The sequence below is a fragment of the Phaenicophaeus curvirostris genome, chromosome 1 (genome assembly GCF_032191515.1).
Source record: "Phaenicophaeus curvirostris isolate KB17595 chromosome 1, BPBGC_Pcur_1.0, whole genome shotgun sequence".
In the NCBI taxonomy this organism is placed as follows: Eukaryota; Metazoa; Chordata; class Aves; order Cuculiformes; family Cuculidae; genus Phaenicophaeus; species Phaenicophaeus curvirostris.
The window spans coordinates 78,313,460-78,335,863 of record NC_091392.1 but is presented as its reverse complement, the minus strand read 5'-3'; the positions used below and the strand labels follow the sequence as shown (position 1 = coordinate 78,335,863).

At 39.7% G+C, this 22,404-nt stretch overlaps 1 protein-coding gene across 1 annotated transcript in view; it reads left to right on the top strand.

The window, feature by feature from the left end:
• VWF (von Willebrand factor) overlaps positions 1–22,404 on the top strand; it is a 146,115-nt gene that overhangs the window by 105,073 nt on the left and 18,638 nt on the right. Inside the window, exons 38-44 of the mRNA XM_069863499.1 lie at positions 6,632–6,837; positions 11,953–12,055; positions 12,163–12,237; positions 12,761–12,865; positions 13,353–13,558; positions 14,912–15,061; positions 21,296–21,406. Of these exons, the coding sequence (XP_069719600.1) occupies positions 6,632–6,837; positions 11,953–12,055; positions 12,163–12,237; positions 12,761–12,865; positions 13,353–13,558; positions 14,912–15,061; positions 21,296–21,406 (956 nt within the window). The remainder of the gene's footprint in view (positions 1–6,631; positions 6,838–11,952; positions 12,056–12,162; positions 12,238–12,760; positions 12,866–13,352; positions 13,559–14,911; positions 15,062–21,295; positions 21,407–22,404) is intronic.

Here is a 22,404-nt window from a genome sequence, read left to right as displayed (position 1 = left end):
TGCTGGCCTCTTCTCCCAAGTGACAGGGGACAGGACAAGAGGGAATGGCCTCAAGCTCCGCCAGGGGAGGTTTGTGCTGGACATTAGGAAAAAATTTTTCATGGAAAGGGTCATTGGGCACTGGCAGAGGCTGCCCAGGGAGGTGATTGAGTCACCTTCCCTGGAGGTGTTTAAGGGACGGGTGGACGAGGTGCTGAGGGGCATGGTTTAGTATTTGATAGAATGGTTGGACTCGATGATCCGGTGGGTCTTTTCCAACCTGGTGATTGTATGATTCTATGAATACTGTGTAACAGGGCAGAAGTTCAAGATCATTTCCCTTATTAGTATAATTACAGATCTGATAACTAGTTTGTCATCCACTATGTTGCATACTAAGGAAAAAGTGTTTCTTAGTAAACTGCTGACTAGTAAAACACAAGGTAGTTATGCAAGGCTAGAGGGATAGCCTATGAAATAAAAAGAGTGAAAGCTATGCACAGGCAAATACGCCTATGTGACAGTGTCTGATGCTGCAGCCATTGAACCGTTGTGGGGCCAGATGTGAGCTGAGAGGCTGCTCTGATTCTGTCAGGCAATCTTAGCTGCAGATATCATTGCTTTGATGCAGAGGGTCAGTACAAGGTGGACAGGGACTCATAATCTTAAGCAGTGGAACTACTCCCCAGGCTGTTGCTGTTGTAGCTGCCAATGGTGCAAAGTAAGACTTTTCCCTGTAATAGTTTCTGCAAATTCCCCACATTCCAACCAAAGCCTAAATCTTTCAGACTGTGGTGGAAGAGCCAGCATTAATTTAATTTTCTGCTGCAGTGAAATATGAAGTAATGGCCACCCCTTAGTGGTGTGTTTTCTTGCCAGCACATGCCAGCTACTCTGAACAAACCAGCTGTAATTTACTTTGCAAATCCAGTTCTCTTTCTGGCTGTGTTTTGCTTGCATTTTGGAGGTGAAGAGTTTGGTCTGTGAGAAAGCAGTATGGCAGGATGTGAGCCTTGCAAATTGCCCAGAGCCCAGTAGAAGCAGGACAAGCATGCTAGTGCCAAATTCAGATGGTTCTTGCTTAGTATACGTACTCCCCTAAATTCTTATAGACATAAGAATTACTGCCCTATCTTTCTGGGTGTTTTTTCTTTTCTTATTTTTATGGTTTTCTGCTGATAGACATCCTAATAGGCATATCTAAAAAGCTGCGAAAACTGCAACGTGTATGTACAAACAAGTAACTCTTGAGGTGGCTTATTGAGCACCTTCTGCTCTTAATCTGTATGCAGTGATGATTGCAGACATTCTGATACACTCAACAGTGTTTCTGGTTTAGTCAGGTGTCTGAGATGTGTGTATTATGTAGGCATTTTCTTTACCAGCCAGCCCCGTATGTAGTACTTTGATATCCCTATTATTTCTTGCAATCTCCTGCCTCTCCAGTATAGTCAATTCTTGTTGCCTTGCCTTCTTCCTCTCTTGCTGCTCAGATACTTTTTATTTTAGAAGTGGAGAACCAGCATCCTAAAGGCATGATACCACACAAACTCAGTATATGTTTTTATTTTGTTCATGTTTTAAACTCAGACTGAGGGAATGATTGGATAAGAAGTCAACGATGTGAATGTGAATTTGACCTGAGCCTCCAGTTAATGTGTTAAATATCTTTCCAGGGCAGGTTATTGAAGAATGTGTTGCTATTGCAGATTCAGTCTCTTAAGAAACAAGTCTGTTTCGAATATAGTCCTAGAAAATGCAGAATAATGCCAGCAATTTTCCAAATTTAGTGCTTCAGTCGGACTTTGCAAATTGTGATGTCCAAGACTGAATGTCAGTGGAGTACCTTAATAACCCTCTGCAGTTTTCAAATTCCCGTCTTGTTACACATCATGCACAAGGATAGCTGAATACTTTCCCATTTTAACACTAGTTGCATAAAACAGTCATTAGTGTCCTAACAACAGCATCATCATCTTCCTTCAAGCAGGTGCCTGGGTGCAACTGCCAACAAATAAAATTGGCAGTTACAAGGACACTATGCAAGTTCATAAATAGACAGTGCAGCTTAATCACTCAACTAGTAGATGTTTAATAACAATGGCATGATTCTGGAGTACCTTGTTCTTCTCCCCTCACTTCAGTGAACCTCTGTCATTTTTTTTAGGTTTCAATTTGGGCTTTTGTCATGCCATATTGGGACATGTCAAATAGTACAAGTCCTTCCTGACTGCTTTCCTTGGATGGGTAAACACACTTACTGAAATATTTGATAAAGAAAGAGCCTGTTCTCCATCCTGTGCTCATTCATTTCCACTTGCTTGAATGGTCCTTGCTCCTTTTTGGGGAAGGTGGGTGTGCTGAGTGCTGTCTAGTGGACTTTCAGCTTTGTGACAATGGATGGAAGGAAACTTTACTTCAAGGTGGGAACATATAGTAGGGGAGATATGTTTTTGTAAATTTTCTTTTTTTAGCAGATCCCACACTTAGTGGACTTGTGTTGCAGCAGCCTGTAGCATCCACTGATAGCCACATAATACTGAGGCATAGAATGTGCAGCTCTTGAGCAGGCTCACTTTTGCAGAACAGGGTTTCCACTTCAATGAGAGTATGGGCTTAATCTGAAGATCATAAGGATTTCTTAAAAATCCCTGCATTGCTAATATCAACACATATTGGGATTCAGCTTTGCATGGAGAGGAAGCTTCATTCACAGGGAAATAGGATTGTTTATATAGTGATTAATGAATGGAACGATATATATTAATTCCGCAGTTACAATTGGCAGTTCATGTGGAGGTAACTAAGTCAGCTTTGAACTGTATAGCTCAAGTAACAGTACTAATTAGGAAATTATGCTCAGAAAGCAGAAATAGCCAGAAGAGAAATGACAGCACTAGCAGTTGTTAATCTTCATGTGCTAATGTTTCTATGAGTGCTTCTCAGCAGCTCTTTAAGCTCATTTATGTGCAATGTGGACACATCCTCTAGGTACTTGCCAATAATACCTTGCAGATGAATTAAAATTATATAGGTAATTGATGCTCGCATTGTGTATAAGACAAATTCTGCTTGGTGCTTCTTATCTTTGAGGAGGATGATGGTGGCACTCAGCAGCTGCAGGGATTCCTGGAAACATATTTTGCTAAGAAACAATACCTTTCATGAACCATTTTGGTTGTTGGAGGGTTTTGTCTTTCACTGGGTTGTTTTGCAGGCCCAGGTTAGAAAACATATGCATAAAGGGCTGTGCCTGCTCAACCAAGGGGCAGTGACTTTTGCCAGAAGAGCAAGAACGAGAGTCAAGAGGAGGAAAGAGAAGCAATGGATAGAAGAATCCTTTTAACTGCCTCTGTTAATGAAGGATTTTTGTAGTGGGGCTATATTGAGTTCTGCTGCTGATCATTTGCTGTGTAAGCAAGGCACACTGGTGAAGACCATAACTGAAGGACTAGAAATCAACAGTATGAGGGGGCTTTACAACTGCCTTCAGCTGATCTTGGACAGTTTTTCTCTCTTCTTTCCCTCCCCTCTCCTTCCCCTCTCCTTCCCCTCTTCTTCCCCTCTCCCCCTTTCGTCCCCTCCCCTTTCCTCCCCTCTGCCAAGAACACTAGAAATCCCATATAAACATATTCCTTTGGATAAAGAAGATCTATTCAGGGAATTAGAAAACTGTGCCTGAGCAGTGTGGGGAGGCTGGCTGGTAGCTGATGAGCTATTGACCCTGGTGCATTATTCACTCCAGCTTCATCAGTACTGGGGCTTTAGCTGTCCTTTTGATAGTACAGTGACGCAAAAGGCAAGTCACTGGTATGTGACCACAGGAGCTAGCTTGCTGCTAGATTTGTTCTAAATGATACTGTTGATAAGAAAGGAGTGGCATTGCCACATTGAAAGGAGGGTGACGTGTGCCTTTCTCCACGTATCAGAGACTTGAAAAACACCCCTTCCCTAAATATCTATTTAGTACTTTAACCAAGGATGCTCTGTCTTATCTTAGCTGTTTGAGACACAAAGGCAGAGTGAATTCTAGGGCAAACTGTCTCTAGATCTTTCAGTCTGTATTTGTTAAGTAGTTTATTTTATTTTGATGGACTTACACCTTCTGTAGATCCTCATAGAGGTTATTTTCTCTAAACCTGTATCTACTAGGATGAGCTACGGTAATCTAAAGGAAAAGTAAACAACCGAAGAAGTGTCAATACTTAAATATGCCACATGACACTTTGAAAACACAGGTTTACAGGAAACTGCTTTTCCCTACCAGCTTTTCTTTTACTATTCTCGTCCCTCCTCCCCCTCTAAGCCTAGAGTTACCCACAGTCTGGTGAAAATCTTTTAACACCTGTTTGAAAAAAAAAAGGTCATGTTTTAATGGCAACAACAAATAGAATACAGCATCAATACATGATCCTAGTAGCATCATACTATCTAGTATTTGCGGTAGATTTCTTTTGAAAGGAATTTGGCAGAAAAGTTCCTCTTCGGTTACTAGGTTTTCAGCCTTGGTTTCCCCTTTTGCTTGTACCTGCAGACTTCTCCTTTTCATCCAGATACAACAGACATTTGAGGTGACCACTGAAATAGCAAGCTAGGAGGATGGCCTGTTGCAATACTTGTTTCTGAGGCTGGCTGCAGGGTGTTCTTCATGCCTCCTCACATTCCAGACCTCTGGCACAAGTTTCCATACTTCAAAAACCTAGAGTTGCCTGTAAGTCATGTAGGACTCAGTCAAATCTCTGGAGCATAAGAGCAGTAATGTGTCTGAGGTGGCATTCTGCAATCGCTTGGTTGTGCCAGTAGGATGAAAGGATGGTTAGGATGATTATCCAGACATTGGTGGAGTTTATTGTATCTCTTGACACTGCTTATGCACATGTCATTTCCATGCTTCCAAGGACAGATGTGACTTCAAAACAAGGGAATTCATATGGTCATTTATATTTTTTTTCCATACTGTAGCCACCTTATTTCTTCCTTACTTGAAAAATCATTGCCATTTTACGTAGTCTTTTTGATAGTATATCTGAAGTCCAGGGAATGGTTATTCACTGTAGTTTTTGCACACCTGGTTCCTTAATGCCAACTAAAGAGGAGGAAGGAGTAGGGGTGTGTCCCATGAAGTAAATTAAAGGCTTTAGCCTTGTTACTCATTCTGCTTGAGAGCTGTCCAAGTTCTATGCTGATGGGCATCAGCATTAAACTCTAAAATAAATTAATCTAATTTTCTGCTGCGAAGGGTTACTGAATTTGCATTAGGGCTAGTAGTAGGTAAGATCAAAGCCACTGTGCTGAGTGTATTTACTAACACTGGAATAAAAAAGTAAATAACACCCTATGTTAATATGTTCTGTGGATCTATTTTCACACATTCATTAGAGCTGATGTGAGATCATCACAGGCAATAAGCACTGGTGCTTACTCTAGGAACCTTGTTTACAGAACTGTTTCTAGAAATGTGGTTTTCTGGAAAACACGGTATAGGCTAGGCAGCTGCTAGTACGGGTTTATAGCCAGATGGATAGACCTTTTTGTGTTTTCAGAATCTAGCCAAAGCATTTCATAGTAGGATTGGTCTTCCCATCAAATTCCTGTGGCTTTTCAAGTTCCTCTGCATCTGCTGAACTATAATAGTTATCCACACATACAGCCGTAGACTGCAACATATCAGAAATAATTTAATTTTGTATGGCTTGAAACAGAAAAGAGTTAATGTTAAAGACATTTCTGTTTGCTTTGGCTAAGAAAGGTGTGCGTAGACAGTTCAGCTGATTAATACTTGTTTGTTTGGGAGCTTAGGTCTTCATTCAGTAATTTTCTTTCAGTGTTTTTTGTCAGGGGAGTGGAAAAAAGTTTTATAAACCTCACAGCAGCCACAAACTGGGAAGCTGTAGAGAAAAATAAAGTAGGCCTAAGGGAGTATGGAAGCTGTATCCATAGGTTTCTTGAATAACTGTAGCCTTAGTTTTGTGTTTGCTATTAGGGACAATATCCTCAGTGCTATAAATTCATCAGTACAAATTTTATATGTTGGCTTAGAGGGGAATGCAACTTTGCTTGATTCAGTAAATTCCTTTAATAAGGCAATTCAGCTAATAAGGTGCAGAAATCCAGCACGTTCAGTTTGAAGTACCGAAATGCTGTGTTTGTTCACATTCTTTAGTTTCTTGGGAACCCTGCCACCTATCAAGTGGTCAAAAAAATCTTCATTCAGCGCTTTAGTCTGTCCTAGATATCTGTGGTCCTCTAATCATGTGCTGTCAATGGTGCTTCTCTAATACATGTAAAGGAGGTTCTTAATTCTTGTGTCTCTTGCTCAGTGTTGAAAACAAAGTTAGGCAAGATGTTCAGCTCATGTATGCCATTGTACCACTATTAGGGTAAGTGCCTATTCATGTGGCCTGAAAATGTGGTTTAATGATTTCTGCATGGACTGTAACTTAAGCAAATGCCTTCAATTGCTCTCTGCTGTAGATTTTATTAGTTTTAAAAATGTGTTTTCTAAGATGTTACTGGCTGCAGAGGACAAAATATGTTCATCAGATGATGGCCATCAAAAACCTGAACAGAATTCTAAAGAAAGTGTGAGTGGAAACATTTATCTGCATTTCATATCTCTTTACCTAAAGAGGTTTTTTTTCTGTCTCCTCAGCAATGAAATGTCCCACATATTTGACATATGATCATTGCCACAGAGCCTGCATAAAGCACTGTGAGAATAGTACTAAACTCAGTGTCTGCAAGGATTACCCAACAGAAGGCTGCTTCTGTCCAGACGGACAGCTGATTTTTAATGGCAGCTGTGTTGGTGAAGAAGTCTGCACACAATGCATCAGTGAAGATGGCACGCTTCATCAGGTAACTATATACTTAGTAGCTTACCTTTGCGAGTGGTTTGGGTTTGTACCTTTGCAAGTAAATCTCTCTTATATGCCTAACTATTTTCCCCTTTGGATACTTTATTTTCTATTTCAGTTCCTCATAAGTGGCTGGCTGTCAGCCCTGTATAGCTCCCCTGGTGTGAAATTGGCTGGGATAGATATAAAATTCACAGCTAGGACTATACAGACCTGGAAACGCATGACAAATTTGTGTGGAGGAAGGTCTGGAGGAAAGAAAGGAAGGGTGGCATAAGTCAGTATTTACCAAGATAAATGCCTTAATTTAGCAGACTTTTACCAGTAATAGCAATTAATTCATAAATCTGGAACCCTTGCTTAAAATGTATTGGATTACTTTGCAAAACTTACTGAAATGTTTGCACTTATTGGTATGGAGCAGCAAGACCAACCTTATGTTATTAGCCCACCTCCTTTTATTTGATAAGTATTTCTTTGATGAAATTAATCAGTCTTTTTTTACTGAAAATCCACTTTCCTTAGCTAAGTCAGACTTATCAGTGGCAGAACAGGATTGTGAAGAGCTATGGGTGCTGTTTGCCAGACTGCAGTGAAAGAAACTGTTGAGTTCTCTTTTGGCATCACACAGGGGTTGTGCAATGGCCTCCCTGTGTTCCCTGTTGTGAGTAACAGGGGTTGTTCCACTTCATCCTTATCTGCTCCACTCTGGGAATTTTCACCCATGTCAGCCAGTCCTCTTAAATCTGTGGTTTTGTTGTGTATTTTAAGAAGTGTCTTTATGTTTGATATTTTATGGGCTTTAGATTCTTAATGAGATTTGTGGATGGTCGTCTTATCAAAACTGCTGGCAGAGACATAATCTCTTCTGTAACATAGGTTTTCGGTAAACAACAGAAGCCTCTGTGCATGGAGATAGTCTGTTCTTTAAATAGAAAAGTAGTTTTGCAAAAGTAAGTGAAGGTATGTATTCTAAACTACTTGGTTTTACACACTCAAATTCAGACTTGGATTTGGTTCAGCAAGAAACATGTTATAAACATTCACAGTTAAGCCAAAAGGAAGCAAAGACAGTTTGTGGCTGGAACATCTCTTTGACATATGCTTTGCATGGATTAACACAGTGACAAAGCGTCAAACGTAACAAACACCTTTGTGTAGGTGATGGGGTACCAGAAAGCAATGCCCATGACTTAGTGTAGCATGCCTTGTGCCTGAGTGTCACCTGCTGGTGCTGCTGAAGCACTGGGAAAGGGTTTGCTAAACATGATTTGAAGGGTTCTCAACTGCAGAGTGAGGGGCTGGTACATCATTGACCCCCTCCTCGTGTGTATGTACTCTGGCAGCAAGAGGGAAGACATGGGGAAACTGGGTTCTTTAGTTCCACAAGTGCATCATTCATATAATGCTTTTCAAAGCAAAAGGGTAGTGTTTTCTGAAGGACTGAGCGCATGTAGCTTATGTTAGGTTTTATTTAAGATTACAGTATCTCCAAGCATACGGCTGCCGCGATTGAGAGACGGGACAATACTTGATACAAGCAAAAAGTGTCAATTTTATTGTGTTCTTCAGACGTATTTATACTAGCTACAAGAAGCGTGTCTCAAACCGATTGGTCCCCACACCAAACTAGGCAATCACAGATTGGTTAATACAAAAAAGCTTTTTTCAAACATGTACTTCCTTCAGTAACAACAATAGTTCCTCTTATCAAGGTGACTGTCTCACAACCACAGACACCTGTGCTCATCCTCACATAGCCAGACTCTTTTGTTCCTTCTAAACAAAAGCCTTATCTCGCTCTTCCCAAGGCCTGCGGCGACAAGTTCCAGCACATCCAGCACATCCTCCTTTATCAACTGGTCCCTGCTGGGGGTCTTCCTGAAGCTAGCCAAATCCTGTCCTACATACGGCCCTAATTTTTTGTTTGTTTTCTGTTGTGGATCTTTGTTTTAAATACAGTATCACTGGATTTGTGTAGTGCTTATAAAGTTGCTGAAATGGAAAGGGGTAAAAAACCACAGTAATTTTTTATAATAAAAGGAATAGAAAAGCATCTTATTATTTTTCTTGATGGAAAAAAATAGCTTGCAATGTATACAATTACTGCCCTAAACACAGACCAGTTGCACATGACTTTCGGTGACCCTGATAACTCTAGTTATTGTGTTATGATTGTATATGAAGCTGTTATTGCAAATGCAGATTGAAGTCAGAGATCCGTGTGCCTTAAGTCCCTGAATCCTCAGGCAATACAGTGCATTTTCCATTTAAATAATTGTTTCAAGCCCTTGTGAAGAAAAGCTCAGAGCACATCTTGGGAATAACGTCTGCAATGATATCTATTTCTTTCTGCGGAAGTTCTGAAATTCATGAGTTGCTGTATGCCCCTTAATGGGTTTTTAACTCTGAAACCCTCTTGTCTGTACCCAAATGGCAAGGGTTCAATGCAGCTGCTGTGTGGATGGGGATGTGGAGGGCAGGGGAGAACCAGCTCACACAGCCGTTTTGCATCTCCACCATTGCAGGACTAGCTGCGTGAGCAATACAACAGTCAGTGCAACTGCTGGTGGATTATGATTTCCTTAACCCCCTTCTTTCCCTCTGGTGTTTGTTCTTCTGTTGCTTTCCACCCTAGATTGTGCTCGGGCTTACAGGATTCTCAGTACGACAACTGTGTAGAGTGCTACTAACACTATGCTATCTCTTGTTGTTTCTTCTCATATTGGAAAGAGCCTCCTCCTTATGCCGAAGAAAACCCATACAAAAATCAAGGCTGCTGAAAACATTAGAGCAAATGCTGTGTTTCTCTGTGTCTTGAAATGTCCATGTGCTTCCCACATTACCAGCTGCAAATGTAGGCATTGTCTGTGAGCTGCCTTTTCAGGACTTTTTAAACCTGAGGCTATTTAATGCTCTGGCAGAGGGCTCTGAGCTGTTTCTCCAAGCCCTGAGGTAATGTTCTTCACTAGCCATACATTGACACAAGTTTTCTTTGACTAAAATAGATTTCCTATGGATTAACTGACTGTCACAACCCAGACCCACAAGCCACAGGCTCGTGTCTGGCCCTGACTGTGGGGTGAATTGGATTCATTTGTCTGTGTGGCGATCTGGAGGCCAGTAAGGTCACTCCCAGGGTGAATATCAAAAGCAGTATTTATTTCTGGCTCTGGCAAGCATAAACACACCAATATATCGGGGCACACAACAAAGACACGGAGGGGTGCAACCACTCAAAGTTACAGAAATGAATCCCTCAAAACAACCCAGGTTCCTTGGATCCAATTCAACACGCACACCATAAGGTAATGGCAGAAATACAGAGAAAAAGAGAGAGAGAGGTGTGGGGGGGAGGAAATAAATCACCACATCGATGGCAGCAGATGATCTTGGGAACATGTGGTGACAGCAACAGCTTTTTCCAGGCCGCATGGTCCAGGCTGGTCCTGTTGAAGTGCATAAGTGAGAGCGAGCATGGAGGTGAGAGCGAGACTGTCCCCCTGGTTCCTTGAGAGTCCTTTATAAGGCCAGCCCAACCCTCATCTGCACATGTCTTTTTGGCGGCCCCAGAAGTGAGCAGGTGGGGGGCAGCGGGGGCAGCAGCCACGGCTACATCCCCTCCTCCCACCAAAGCCAGCTCTGGGGCCCGACTTCACCCAAGCGAGGGAGAGCTGTGCCTGCTCCTGCACTGACCCCACTGAACCTCGACACCACAGACAAGCTGGTGCCACAAGTGGGTAGTCCTCTGACAAAATGTTTAAGGCAGAGAGATAAACATAGTCTGACTTTACATTCCACCCCATGACTTAAACATTTGTGACAGAACTCAGATTGAAAACTCAGGTCCATGCTGTCCATAGTGGTGACACTTGAGGGTGCAACTTGCTCAGTCGAACCCGCTGCTGCATCACCTCCACCCAACCGCAGCCAGCTCTGGGTCCGGAGCCCTGCCAAGCAAGGGAGTGCGGTGCCCACTCCTACATTGTCCTTCTGTTGAACCCGACACACAAACAGGCAGTCTTCAGGCAAAATGTTTAAGGCAAAGAGAGCTGACTTTACACTGACCCTATGCGATTTGTTTCCTAAGCTTTGTTAAACCTCTAGTTGGCTTGTTCCAGCATGCCTACTGTCTTATCCTTGCCATGCTGTTAACCTTTTAAAGTAAATTGTCTTTTCTGGCTCCTGTGGTGACTCAAAATACACAGATGTTTCTGGGTATAGAAGGCAGTATGCTTAGATATTTCCTTCCTTTCTTATTACTAAAGATCTCAGCAGACTGCTATTTTTCAGCTGCACTCCAGAGTTTTTTGGATAATACCTTTTCTCTTTGTGGCATCTTAACCTATTCTATATGTTCTCACTCAGAACTTGGATCGATTGTGCAAATTTATGTTACTGTCCCATAGTGCACCTTTTCGCTCTTACCTAGCTAATCACATGGATGTTAAATGTAGATAGTTCTTTATAGGTAGCTACTACTTCAACGTCAATTATTTCCATCTCTCTCATGAGATCAAGAAGTGGTTAAATGGCAGTTTCTGAAAGTGCTTATTGCCTGTAGGTGATCACCACTGTGATAGTTTCAGATTTAGGGTTGCTGTAGTGCTTTTCCAGTCTTCAGTCCCATCTGGAAATCACAGGATGACACCCTGCATGGTCTTAATGAAAAATATGCACTGTTTATTTCTCAGTATTTAAGTACTACTAACTTGGGAAAGTAGCCACTTCTATGTATTTCCCAAAATATTGTTGTTTCCCTTATTACCACTGAACATCCCATCATGGTATGTAGTTGTATGAGTCTGCTGTTGCTCACAATAGCCTGCAATTGCATTTATAACACCTGAGCATTTTTCATGTTTAAAACAATAGTAATTCTTCATCCCATTCATTCATTCTTTACACCTTTTGCTAAATCGGTACACTACGGTCATTTCAGATTTATGTGTCTCTTTAGGTTCTTACTGTTAAGAGAGCCACCAACGAATTCTACAGAGTCTTCTGGTTTTCCAAATTAATGTTACTCGCCCTTGCCCTCTTCCATCACTGACATACCTGGGACCAGAATATTTGATTTTTTTCTAACAATCTTTTTGTTTTACTTTTCATGTAGCACATGGAAACGTGGATTTCCACCAATGAGCCTTGCAAGATCTGCACATGTCTTGACAACCAGAAAATAACCTGCACGGTCCAACCTTGTCCTACTGCCAAATGTAAATTAGTTTAGATCTAAATATGATTGGGCTTGAACTGATATTTTTGTTACTTAGTTTATAGTTCTTATACAAACCTGTTTGTGGATGTTTTCTTCTTTCTCCAGCTGATCAGTGTGGTCCCTGTGAAGTCCCTCGTCTGCACAGAGACCCTGGCCAGTGCTGCCCCACGTATGAGTGTGGTAAGTTCTCATAAACTGTTGGAACTGTTTGGTCCATATTTTTACCAGATGCCTCAAAGGTATACAGACTCTTTTTAAATTTAATGCAATGCGCCATTTTTGAAACCACTGAATGACTGTACAATCACCTGTGTGGAAAACTAAACAGCTTCTGAGAATGTGAGTCCCCATTCACTTCCAACTTGACTTTGTCCCTCTTTCTGTGAGAGATGAGGAAGAGAATGGAGCAACTTGGTTTTGTCTAAATGACATTAGTCTTTTTTCAAGTATCTATTTTTACATGGTCTGTATCTGAACATTAAATATAACATTAGAACCTTAATCCTCATAAACCAAGTTGGAACTGTTACCTTTTTTGAAAACAAACTCTGACCTGCTGAACTCTATCTAACTTTATGTTTTAGCATAACAACTGAGTGTATAGAAAAAAGTTTAATGGGGATGTGCATGTGTGTGTGTGTCTTTTCTTGAGGACTAATTAGTCCTGTGTGATCCTAAACAGTTTCTCAATTTCCCTTCTTAGTCTGTGATCTGGTTTCCTGTGATTTGCCTCCTGCCCCTGTCTGTGAGTTTGGCCTGCAGCTTGCTCTGACCAACCCTGGAGAATGCAGACCAAATTACACATGTGGTAAGATATATATATATATTTTTCTAGCAGGGAGTGACACTGGAGCACTACATTTGAGCAACACTGACAACTTTCTTTAGACATTATTCTTTCCCTCTGAAAGGTTTCATTTTGGAGCCAACAAACATGTAATGATTTCACAGACTTGGAAGAAGGGAATTGTTGGCAGTTTTGAGTACACTTGAATTAAGGAAAAGAGAAACATTTTACTCTTGCATGTGTGTTCTCTGTCCTTTATGCTGATTTTATAAATTGTTTTGATTGTACATGAGGCAAGAGTTTTTTTGGCTGGGTAGGTACTTTTCTTGAACATGCAGCACAATCTTTGACCTGTGTCCTTTATATCTGAACTACTTATTAGTCTTAAAGTAGTTTTATAACAGTTTGCAGTAGCAATTAATGCCTTGCTGCCAGAGACCTGTCTTGTTAACTCACAGCACTCTGAAATGCCATGTGCTTGACATGGTACCTACCCTTTTCTTTCTAGCCTGTAATAGAGAAGCATGCAGCTTAGTTCAAAGACCTTCCTGCCCACCACATCGAGAACTGACTGTTAAGAAGACAGAGTGCTGTGATAAATATGAGTGTACCTGCAGCTGTACGAATTCAACAGTGAGCTGCCCTCTTGGATATCTATCCAGATCTCTCACCAATGACTGCGGCTGCCTATCTACCACCTGTGTTCCAGGCAGGGTAAGGGGAATGAAGTGTCATTTCCACAGATGAAAGTATCTTTAATACATGGAATGACAATATTAAAGTAAGCGGGTATATAGGTATTAACAACCCCCCAACAAGACTACTGGATAATAATTTCAGGATATTTTTAATTTACATGCATCTGAGAGAAATACACGAATCACACTGTTGCTTGTTCTTTTATAGTCATTTATTCTGACCTAACCAACCCATTTTTGTAGTATTGAGATAATCATATCATATATATATATATGCACACATATGTATATGTGTATATGATGTATATAAGCATCATAAACATTTGAAACTTCAAGGTCATTCCAGCATCAGGAATTTCAGAGGTAATTTTTACATTTTCAATTTGTTTCTGGATAGCAAAGGTATATCCTTTTGCATGTGGAGTTATTATATATTCTTTCAGTCTTCTACTAACTTCATTGAAATATTTGGGACACCTTAGACCTAAACTCCTTGTGCCTATTGATTACCTTTGTCTCCACATGAGAAGGCATTGCATCTTATGTGAATATTATTGCCACTTTTAAATTTTTGCCAAATTAATGCCTGATTTTGTTAAAGCTTCGCCAGGATATATTTCCCCTTATTTTGCCAACCTTTTCTTTAAGTTGTTATATTATGTTAAACTTTAAGATAATGTTGCATAGAGGAGAAGTTGGATGGAAATGTAACCTTTTCACTCAAGAAAAGTCATCTAACAGCTCAACATAGTGTTATACTATCTGGCAGCTTAGGAGATCTAGCCTTTATTTTCTGCTGCTGAGTAGTTCATGACCTCACATAAGTCATTTTATGTCTTTGTGACTTACTTGCCATATCTAGAAATATAAATGATGTTCATCTCTTTAATAATATGCTATAAAATTTTACTAATAAAAAGTGCAATATAAGAGGTGGCTATATTTTTGAAGTAGTTGTGACGACAGAAGGATACAAGAGAATGAATGCTTGTAGCTCAAAGCTAGATGTTTTCAGATCAGCTGATTTAGTTAGAAGAAGCTTTGCATGCACGACTTCTTCTACAAGATTCAGTGTTTATTATCTCTAAATATTAGGTTCCATTATACTTCCAGGGAAACTGAGTCAGACCCTGGGCAATTCCACTGACTGCAGATAAAATTCCCCAATTTATTCTTTATAAAACAGGAGCTTTCGTTGCACTTATTTTCTTCTCCTCAAAAGAATGCCCAGAATTTTAAGACCTGTAGGATTTCTATATATTCCATAAAATGTATGGTAGATTTCACATCTTAAAATACAGCTTTTTGGAGCCAGCAGTTTGCCCTTCCAGCAGCAGTGTTCTCTTTTATGTATTATTGCATTCAATAGGTGTGTGTGCACAACAACATAGTCTACCCCATTGGGACAACCTGGGAAGATGGTTGCAGGGAATGTTTTTGCACTAGTATGGTGGATGATGTTACAGGACTTCAGATGATGGAATGTCACGACAAAGCATGTAACACATTCTGCTCTCGGGTGAGTAACATTTGTATCAGTGCATTAGCCAGCAGAGTCCTGATAGGAATCCAAAGTGATTACTTTTAAATTTGCATGTTTAGAGAAACCAGAGAAAAATAGAAAATAATTGTTGTAGCAATGAATTATCTTGGGAACAGAGCCTAAGACAGCCTGAGCATTCCTGACTTTATTTTAGTGTTATTGTTTTAGGATCATAACCTGCTGCCAAGGTAATCAGTGACAAGTTTATTTTCTCTTTCAGTAAAAAAAAGTCTGTCTTTAAACCACTTCAAAATAAGTATTCATGATGTCTGAAGCTCAATTTCAAATGACTGTTCTCGCTGAATTTCACTTTCTGAAAAGAACATTTCAGATCTGTTTATTGCTTACCTTTGCCCATTGCATCGGTAATAACACTACATGCTGTGGCCTTTATTGTGCTCAGAAATCTGCTGTGTAATTACATGGTCTACCTTTGGAAGGCAGCAAAGGAAGTATGAGCTGCTTTCTCATAATGGCCTAGCTGGTCAAGCAGAATGAGACAGATACTGGTACAAAAAGTTGATAGCAGAATTCTAGAAGAGTCAAAAGGATTCATTAAAAGTCATCAGTAAGGCATCATAGATTAGATGACTTTTGGCTGTAACATGATTTGTGCAAACCTAAGTTCAAAATATTTTTATACTTCATTTAAACTACCCAACGTACATCCCTAACATTCTTCACCTTAACATAATCTGGAGAATTAGGAAGTAGAATAATTACTGGAAAATTAAATGTGTTGCCCTAGAGTTACATTTGGCTCCAGTATCTAGCACCTTGTACCCATAATCCCTGTGCATTCCTATGTACTTGCTTCATGAGATCATGATAGGTGGATCAGTCAGTGATGACAGTGGAAATACAAAGTTTGGGTCTGCAGAGAAAGCAGATGGCAGATGAGGTTGCCTAGCATAGCCAAGTGCTGATATCCCAACCCCCTTACCAACTGCCGTGTGGCCAGGAGAAGTTCTGCTGCAAACATCACAGGCTATATACATGGATTAATTGAGACTGTTCCCGATGTATTAGCCAATTCCATTCAGAAAAAGACACATCTGACTTGAAGCAGCTCCTGCTTACTCCACGGTCTGGTATAGAATCATAGAATCATAGAATCACCAGGTTGGAAGAGAACCACCGGATCATCGAATCCAACCATTCCTATCAAATACTAAACCATGCCCCTCAGCACCTCGTCCACCCATCCCTTAAACACCTCCAGGGAAGGTGACTTAACCACCTCCCTGGGCAGCCTGTTTCAGTGCCCAATGACCCTTTTTGTGAAAAATCTTTTCCTAAACCACCCCTGGCAGAGCTTGAGGCCATTCCTTCTTGTCCTGTCCCCTGTCACTTGGGAGAAGAGGCCAGCACCCTTTTCCAATAATTTGTTATTCTTATAAAGTGGCATTAATGCAGAGTGAGTGTTTCTTGACAAATCATCCGTAAACTTTGCACTTTACAAAAACCTTTTAAAAAAACCAAAAAGTGTTGGTGAAAACCATGCCAGTGCTTTTTTTTGGAATCTGCCATTTCTTCTGCCCCTTTTATAGTTACCGAAGTTGTACAACCAAAACCATAGCTATTGGAGAATGTGGATAGCTCAAAGTTGTTTTTTTTTTTTGCTTTGCTTATTCCTGATTCAGTGGACATGCTTATCAAGGACCAGAATAGTTCTGTAATCGGTTTGAACTGGCCTTAAAGCTTATTGTTCAGTTCAGATTAGACGGCACTGGAAGTTGTATTGCCATTGAAGACTTACTTTAATCATGGATCATTACTAAGATGATGTTCAAACTCTCTGCTGCTTATGATTATTAATTCCATTGCTAGATCTTAAAGTTGTGCAATATGATTTTTGACTGTGTCATCTGACTTTTGTGAAAACACCTTACAGTTTTTTATCTAATTACACAAAAAGAAAAAAAACATAACATGTACTAGTTCCTTCACCCTGATGAATGAACCAAACTGCTGTTCTCCTGAGCATGAAATGCTATGGAAAAAAAATCCCACAGTTCTCTGAGGAGGTTAACAGCACAGACTTCTTACTTTCAAGCCAGATGTGGATTTGCTCCATTATACACCATAGTCCCCTCACTTTTTCTATCTTTTACCAAAGTTTTGAGGAAGCAAGCAGATTGTTGCTGCAATTATTGCATGTGACACAAGGAGGAGTGGTGTCTCCCTCCTGGAGCTTTTTCAGAAATTATTTCTCTAACAGTGTATCGGACTACATCTCCTTAAAGAATCATGTTTTCGAAATACCTGAAAATCACTGGTGTACTAATATGAAGGGAGCACTTGCTTTGCTTTACTTCTGTCAATGTCCTTGGAGTTAGGTACTTTGTCACTGAAATAAAAGAGTGTGTTTTAAAGTATTGGATAATTTAAGTATTAGATGATTATGAAAATAATGATGTGTGATTTTCTGGAGAAGTGTTTAAGACATAGCCATTTGGCTAAGTGTGTGTAAATTAATTAGGTTAGATTCTCAAACTTCTTGATTAATTGAATTAAAATAAAGAACATTTGCACCCTATTTGCAAAGGCATAGTGGGTGGTGCCTGTAAAAGGTGCTGACTACAAAAGCTGTATCTTTAACGTGCAATATTTCAAATAGATATTTTCCTTTGAAGCAGCATGTAAAGCATGGTGATAAATGGCTTAATAGTACATATTACAGAGGTAAAAAAATCTAATGTAAAAGGAAGACTGTTGTTGTTATATTATATGTATGGGTTCTTGTTTAAAAACTCTGGAAGTCTTGTTGGGAGATAATTTCAAACACACTGCTTGCATTTTAAAACATAATTTATTATAGAAATTAGGAAATGATACTTAAATATTCTAGTGACTTGAAAACAGAGAATTAAGTCCTCACTTGGGGTAAATGAGTGCAGCTCCAGGGAAATCTCTAGAATTGTGCTGATTCATTGCCACTGAAGATTTTGCTTTCAGCTTGTCAGGTTGTTTTGTATCCATCCTACTGTTTTTTCCTCAGTCTGCTATTGTCATTTTTGTTCTCTTTGGTTCCTCCAACTCTCTCTGGGTGCTATCAAGTCGATATGTAAAGGGCAAGTACTGTAGCCTTCTCAAAAATGCTGTGTTGAAGAATAATCTGTTCTTCCTTTTCTTCTTCATTGCCCAAAAGACAGCTGACATTCTGGCCAAAACCTTAGCACCCATGAAAAGATGAGCTATGTATCCTGAGTAGCACTAGCATATAAGTGGGAAGAGTGAACAAATATACTGAACCTGTGCAGAACCCTCCAGCAGCCTTGAGTAGGCAGTGGAACCAAAATGTGCGTTCTCTGAATGCTACAAAATTAATCTGCATTTCTTTTTTGTTTTTTTTCACAAGTCAAGCTCTGGTTCAAAGGTGCACAAAATTCTCCCCCACCGCCCCCTCATATGGAATGTCTTAATCTTTATGCTTTCACCCTCTGTGTAGGAGATCAGATTTATCTCCACATTTGTGTTTGATAAAATAGCCTATTCTGGCAGCATAACTGAGCACTTGTCAGGTTCCCCATTGCAGCTGCTGGTTATCACTCCCAAGTCAGCCATGTGCACCTGTTCAGATGTGAGGGATGCCTTCTGTTGCCTTATCCTTTACCTCACAGGGCAAAGGGATGTTTTTAGTTCTTGTAGATTGTGATCTGCCTCTCAGTGTGATGGATGGTCAGACACTTAGTGAGGGCTTCTTCTGAATTTTGAAGTTTAAACTCTGTGTTTAAGGATTAAAAAAAGAAAAAAAAAAGAAAAAAAAATAAAAGCAAGATGTGGAGAAGGAATAAAGCAGTCCAGAAAATAGCTGAGTAGCTGAGACTTGTCTGATGTTCATGTTCATAGGTTGTGCAGCTCAGGAATAATCTGCACATACTCTGTACATAAGCCATCTAACTGGAAAAAAAACAAAACAAAACCTCAAACCAACCCCATAATAAACCCTCCCCACCCCTAAAAGCACAAAACATCTTCCTTTTCTTAGATATAACTTCAAACATTGCCACCTTTAGACTTAAACATAAAATTAAGATGTCTTTATTCCTGTGGCCCCAAATTCCCATGGTGAAAGGTACAAAAGTTGAGGCTTACTGATGATGAAATGTTTCTTATGCTGTGGAGTATCTGTGACAGTGGAGAATCACTTTCCATGTTACTCCTCAAGTGCACAGATGGCTGGTTTGCTTTTTGAGGAGTTTGTAGACTGCTGGAGTCTGTAGTTTGTCTTCTGAGACAAATTTGTAGTCTATCGTGGTTCAGGGGCTGTGCTAGGAGAAGCATAGCAGGGTGCTGAGGTGGGGTGCTGTGACCTGCTACATTTCTTTCCCTTAGGAGTTGGAACACCCAGAATTTGAACACACTGAGCACGAAAAGGGGCCACTCAGGCATGCTGAACTGTACAAACCCAACATCTTTTTCAGTGCCTTAGGGGTGCAAATTAGCCCTGGAGTCTACACTATACCACCTTTTTGTTTGCACTTTTGAGGGCTCTGTTCAAACCAGCTTAGGGAAATTTTGGTCCTGTGGCTGTATTTCCCTTTATTCTGGGCACAAACAGCTCATAGATTTTTACTACTCTGTTTTTGCCACACAAATAAGAAATTGGGTGCTTCAGACATATTTAGCAGGTAAAAATCATACGAAACGAAAAGCTCAAAAGCACAACATTTTCCATAAATCTACGTCAATCTCTGGTATTACATTTTATGAAATCATACAAAATACACTTCCATATGAAAATGTGCTGATTATCAATGTTAACTAATGTGCTTCATATTGCAGATCAAGAACAGTTTATGAAGGGAGTGAGCAGTTGGGAATACTTCAGCAATGCAGTGCAACAAGACTGACCAAAATGAAATGATGCTTATTTTCATTGACTTTTTTCACGTGAATGATATTTTCTTTGACAGAACATCTTTCAAATCTGTACTGAAATTAGAGTTACATTTTGCCCCTTGGAGACTGCCTAGATATTAAATTTAGAGTATATTATTTCTAATTAGATTAAAGCTTCTTGCTTTCTTTCACAAACAATCTCCAAAGTTTGGCTAGTAGCTTCTGGAGATAAAAAGATCAGTCCAAACTTGTCCCTGGACCACATGACTGAACAACCCTCTGCTTGAGCACAGGCCAGCCAGATGTATAAAATTGCTCAGCCTGAATCTTAACTTTGTACTCTCAGGAGTAGGAAGGGGAGTTGTGAGTGCTGATATTACCTTTCCTTTTCTTTTTAAAAATAGTAGTATATATATAAACAAGATTTTTTAAAAAACAAATAAAAATTGTAATTATATTGACTTGTATGTAAAAACAGAGGTGATATAATGAAGTCATTTTTTAAAAATTGAATTCTTAACATTTACATATAATGTTCTTTTAAGATCTATGAATTATGATGGCAATTGTAACTATCACCCTTAGAAGTGGACTTTATCCTTTTTCCTTTTGCATACTTGGGGTACTATAGGAAAGACTTGCTCTTCACAATTGGCTAGTGCATAAAAGAAACTGCTCACATACAACAAACTAAAATTTGGACATGAGTGCTACTTAATGCTACTGAAATATCTCAGGGTCCTCTGAAATACTTTTACCATTTTCCTTTCCGTTTCTGCCTGTTTATGTCAGTTCTTTTCTGTCTTGTGGCAAATCTTTATGCTATTACATGTTAGAACAGATCCCAGCAGAAAGATGTTCTTGGGTGATTTTTGGATTTCTCTTTTTCTTTGTTTCTTTCTTTCTTTTTTTTTCCTTAAATGTTAGGCAGCATCAACATTTTCTGTGCTTCAGGAAGGGGTGCTCTGTGCCACACTAGACAAGTTTATATTTTCACAAGGCCCATTAGTTGGTTGGCATGACCTGGGCAAGGATAGTACCTAGAATTAGTCCATGTAGCTCCAGTGAATGTATCTTCAAAATATATATTAAGCAGGAACCAATGAGATAAGAATTTCTTTTGTGTGCATTTTAATTTATTTTTTTTCTGGCAGAAAACATGAACCATTTAACAGAGTGCTGAGCTGGGTGGACCACTTGTTTCTTTTGTAATAGCAGCCTGTGGCCTTCCAGTTCTATATTCAAACTCCCTTTTCCATAAAAAGTTGCTAACATGAACTTCTATCCTAGTGTTTTCTTTTAGGATTAGTCTTTCCATTTGTCTCCTGTTCCTGGATTGGTCAGTTATTTTCTTTTCTCTTACAGGGTTACAAGTATATTGTCCAAGAAGGAGAATGTTGTGGGAGGTGCCAGAAGACTGCCTGCGAGGAGCAGCTATTCTGGTCTCGGGGTGATGCAGATCCTCATTTGCATGAGGTGAGGTGGTGGTGTGGACACTTCCTCTTCTAGCAGCAATGTCCTGGAATTATTTTGTGTTCCACAGAAGAAGGTGAAGAAGATATGGGCTATGTCTTCTATAAATCAAGCAGTGCTGCAAAAAATGTGTTTTGAGGCATGTGACTTACTCACTTGATTCTAACAAGCAAACCCTCCCCAACATTTTTGGGTTCTAAGGAAGCAATATTTTTGTGGAAAATTAGGAATTTCACAAATGGTAGCTCAATAGAATGTTAATGAGACATGATGCTTCCCTGGCTGTAGGCTATTTATTTTAATTATCTCAATTAATTTGTATTACTTTATGGATCAGGCAGATGGGGTTGTGGATTGCTTGCATTTCACAGTCCTATTCAAATAGGATATCTTATTTATTACACACTGAAATTTCAAGAAGTAAATAAGGATAGAAAAATGAATTGTTCTCTTGGTTGTTAAAGATGATTGCTGCTTGTTGGATCAGACCACAGTGGTTCAGACCACACTTGGATTTGCTCAAAATAACAGTTTATTTTCAGTGCACCTCTTCCCTTAGGATTTAAGGAGCCAAAGAGTAAATGAGTGCATGCAATAGGGATAGAAAATGTGCAGCAGATACCCTACTGCTCTGGAAAGCTACATGGATATTTGTATCTTTTCTTGCCTACATTTTTAATTACATCAGGCTATTAATTTTGTTCTGTCCCTAACCCAACCAACCTTGGCAAGCCTTTTCCTTACTCAGCAGCAGTAAATTGCGTAATCCTGTCCAAAACTTTGGATTCAACAAAGGCATATTTAAATATGTTTAAAATAATAGACCTTCTCCCTGTCTTTTCTTCCCTAAGTGTTGTTCTTTACAATATGCCTACATTTTCATCTACATCTACAACTCATGTTCACATATTTCATATTAACTTTTTAATTGCCTCTTTCACAAAAGCAGTCTGATGCTGATTTTTTAAAAATGTCAGTGCATCGTTTTGCAGCCTGCCTCT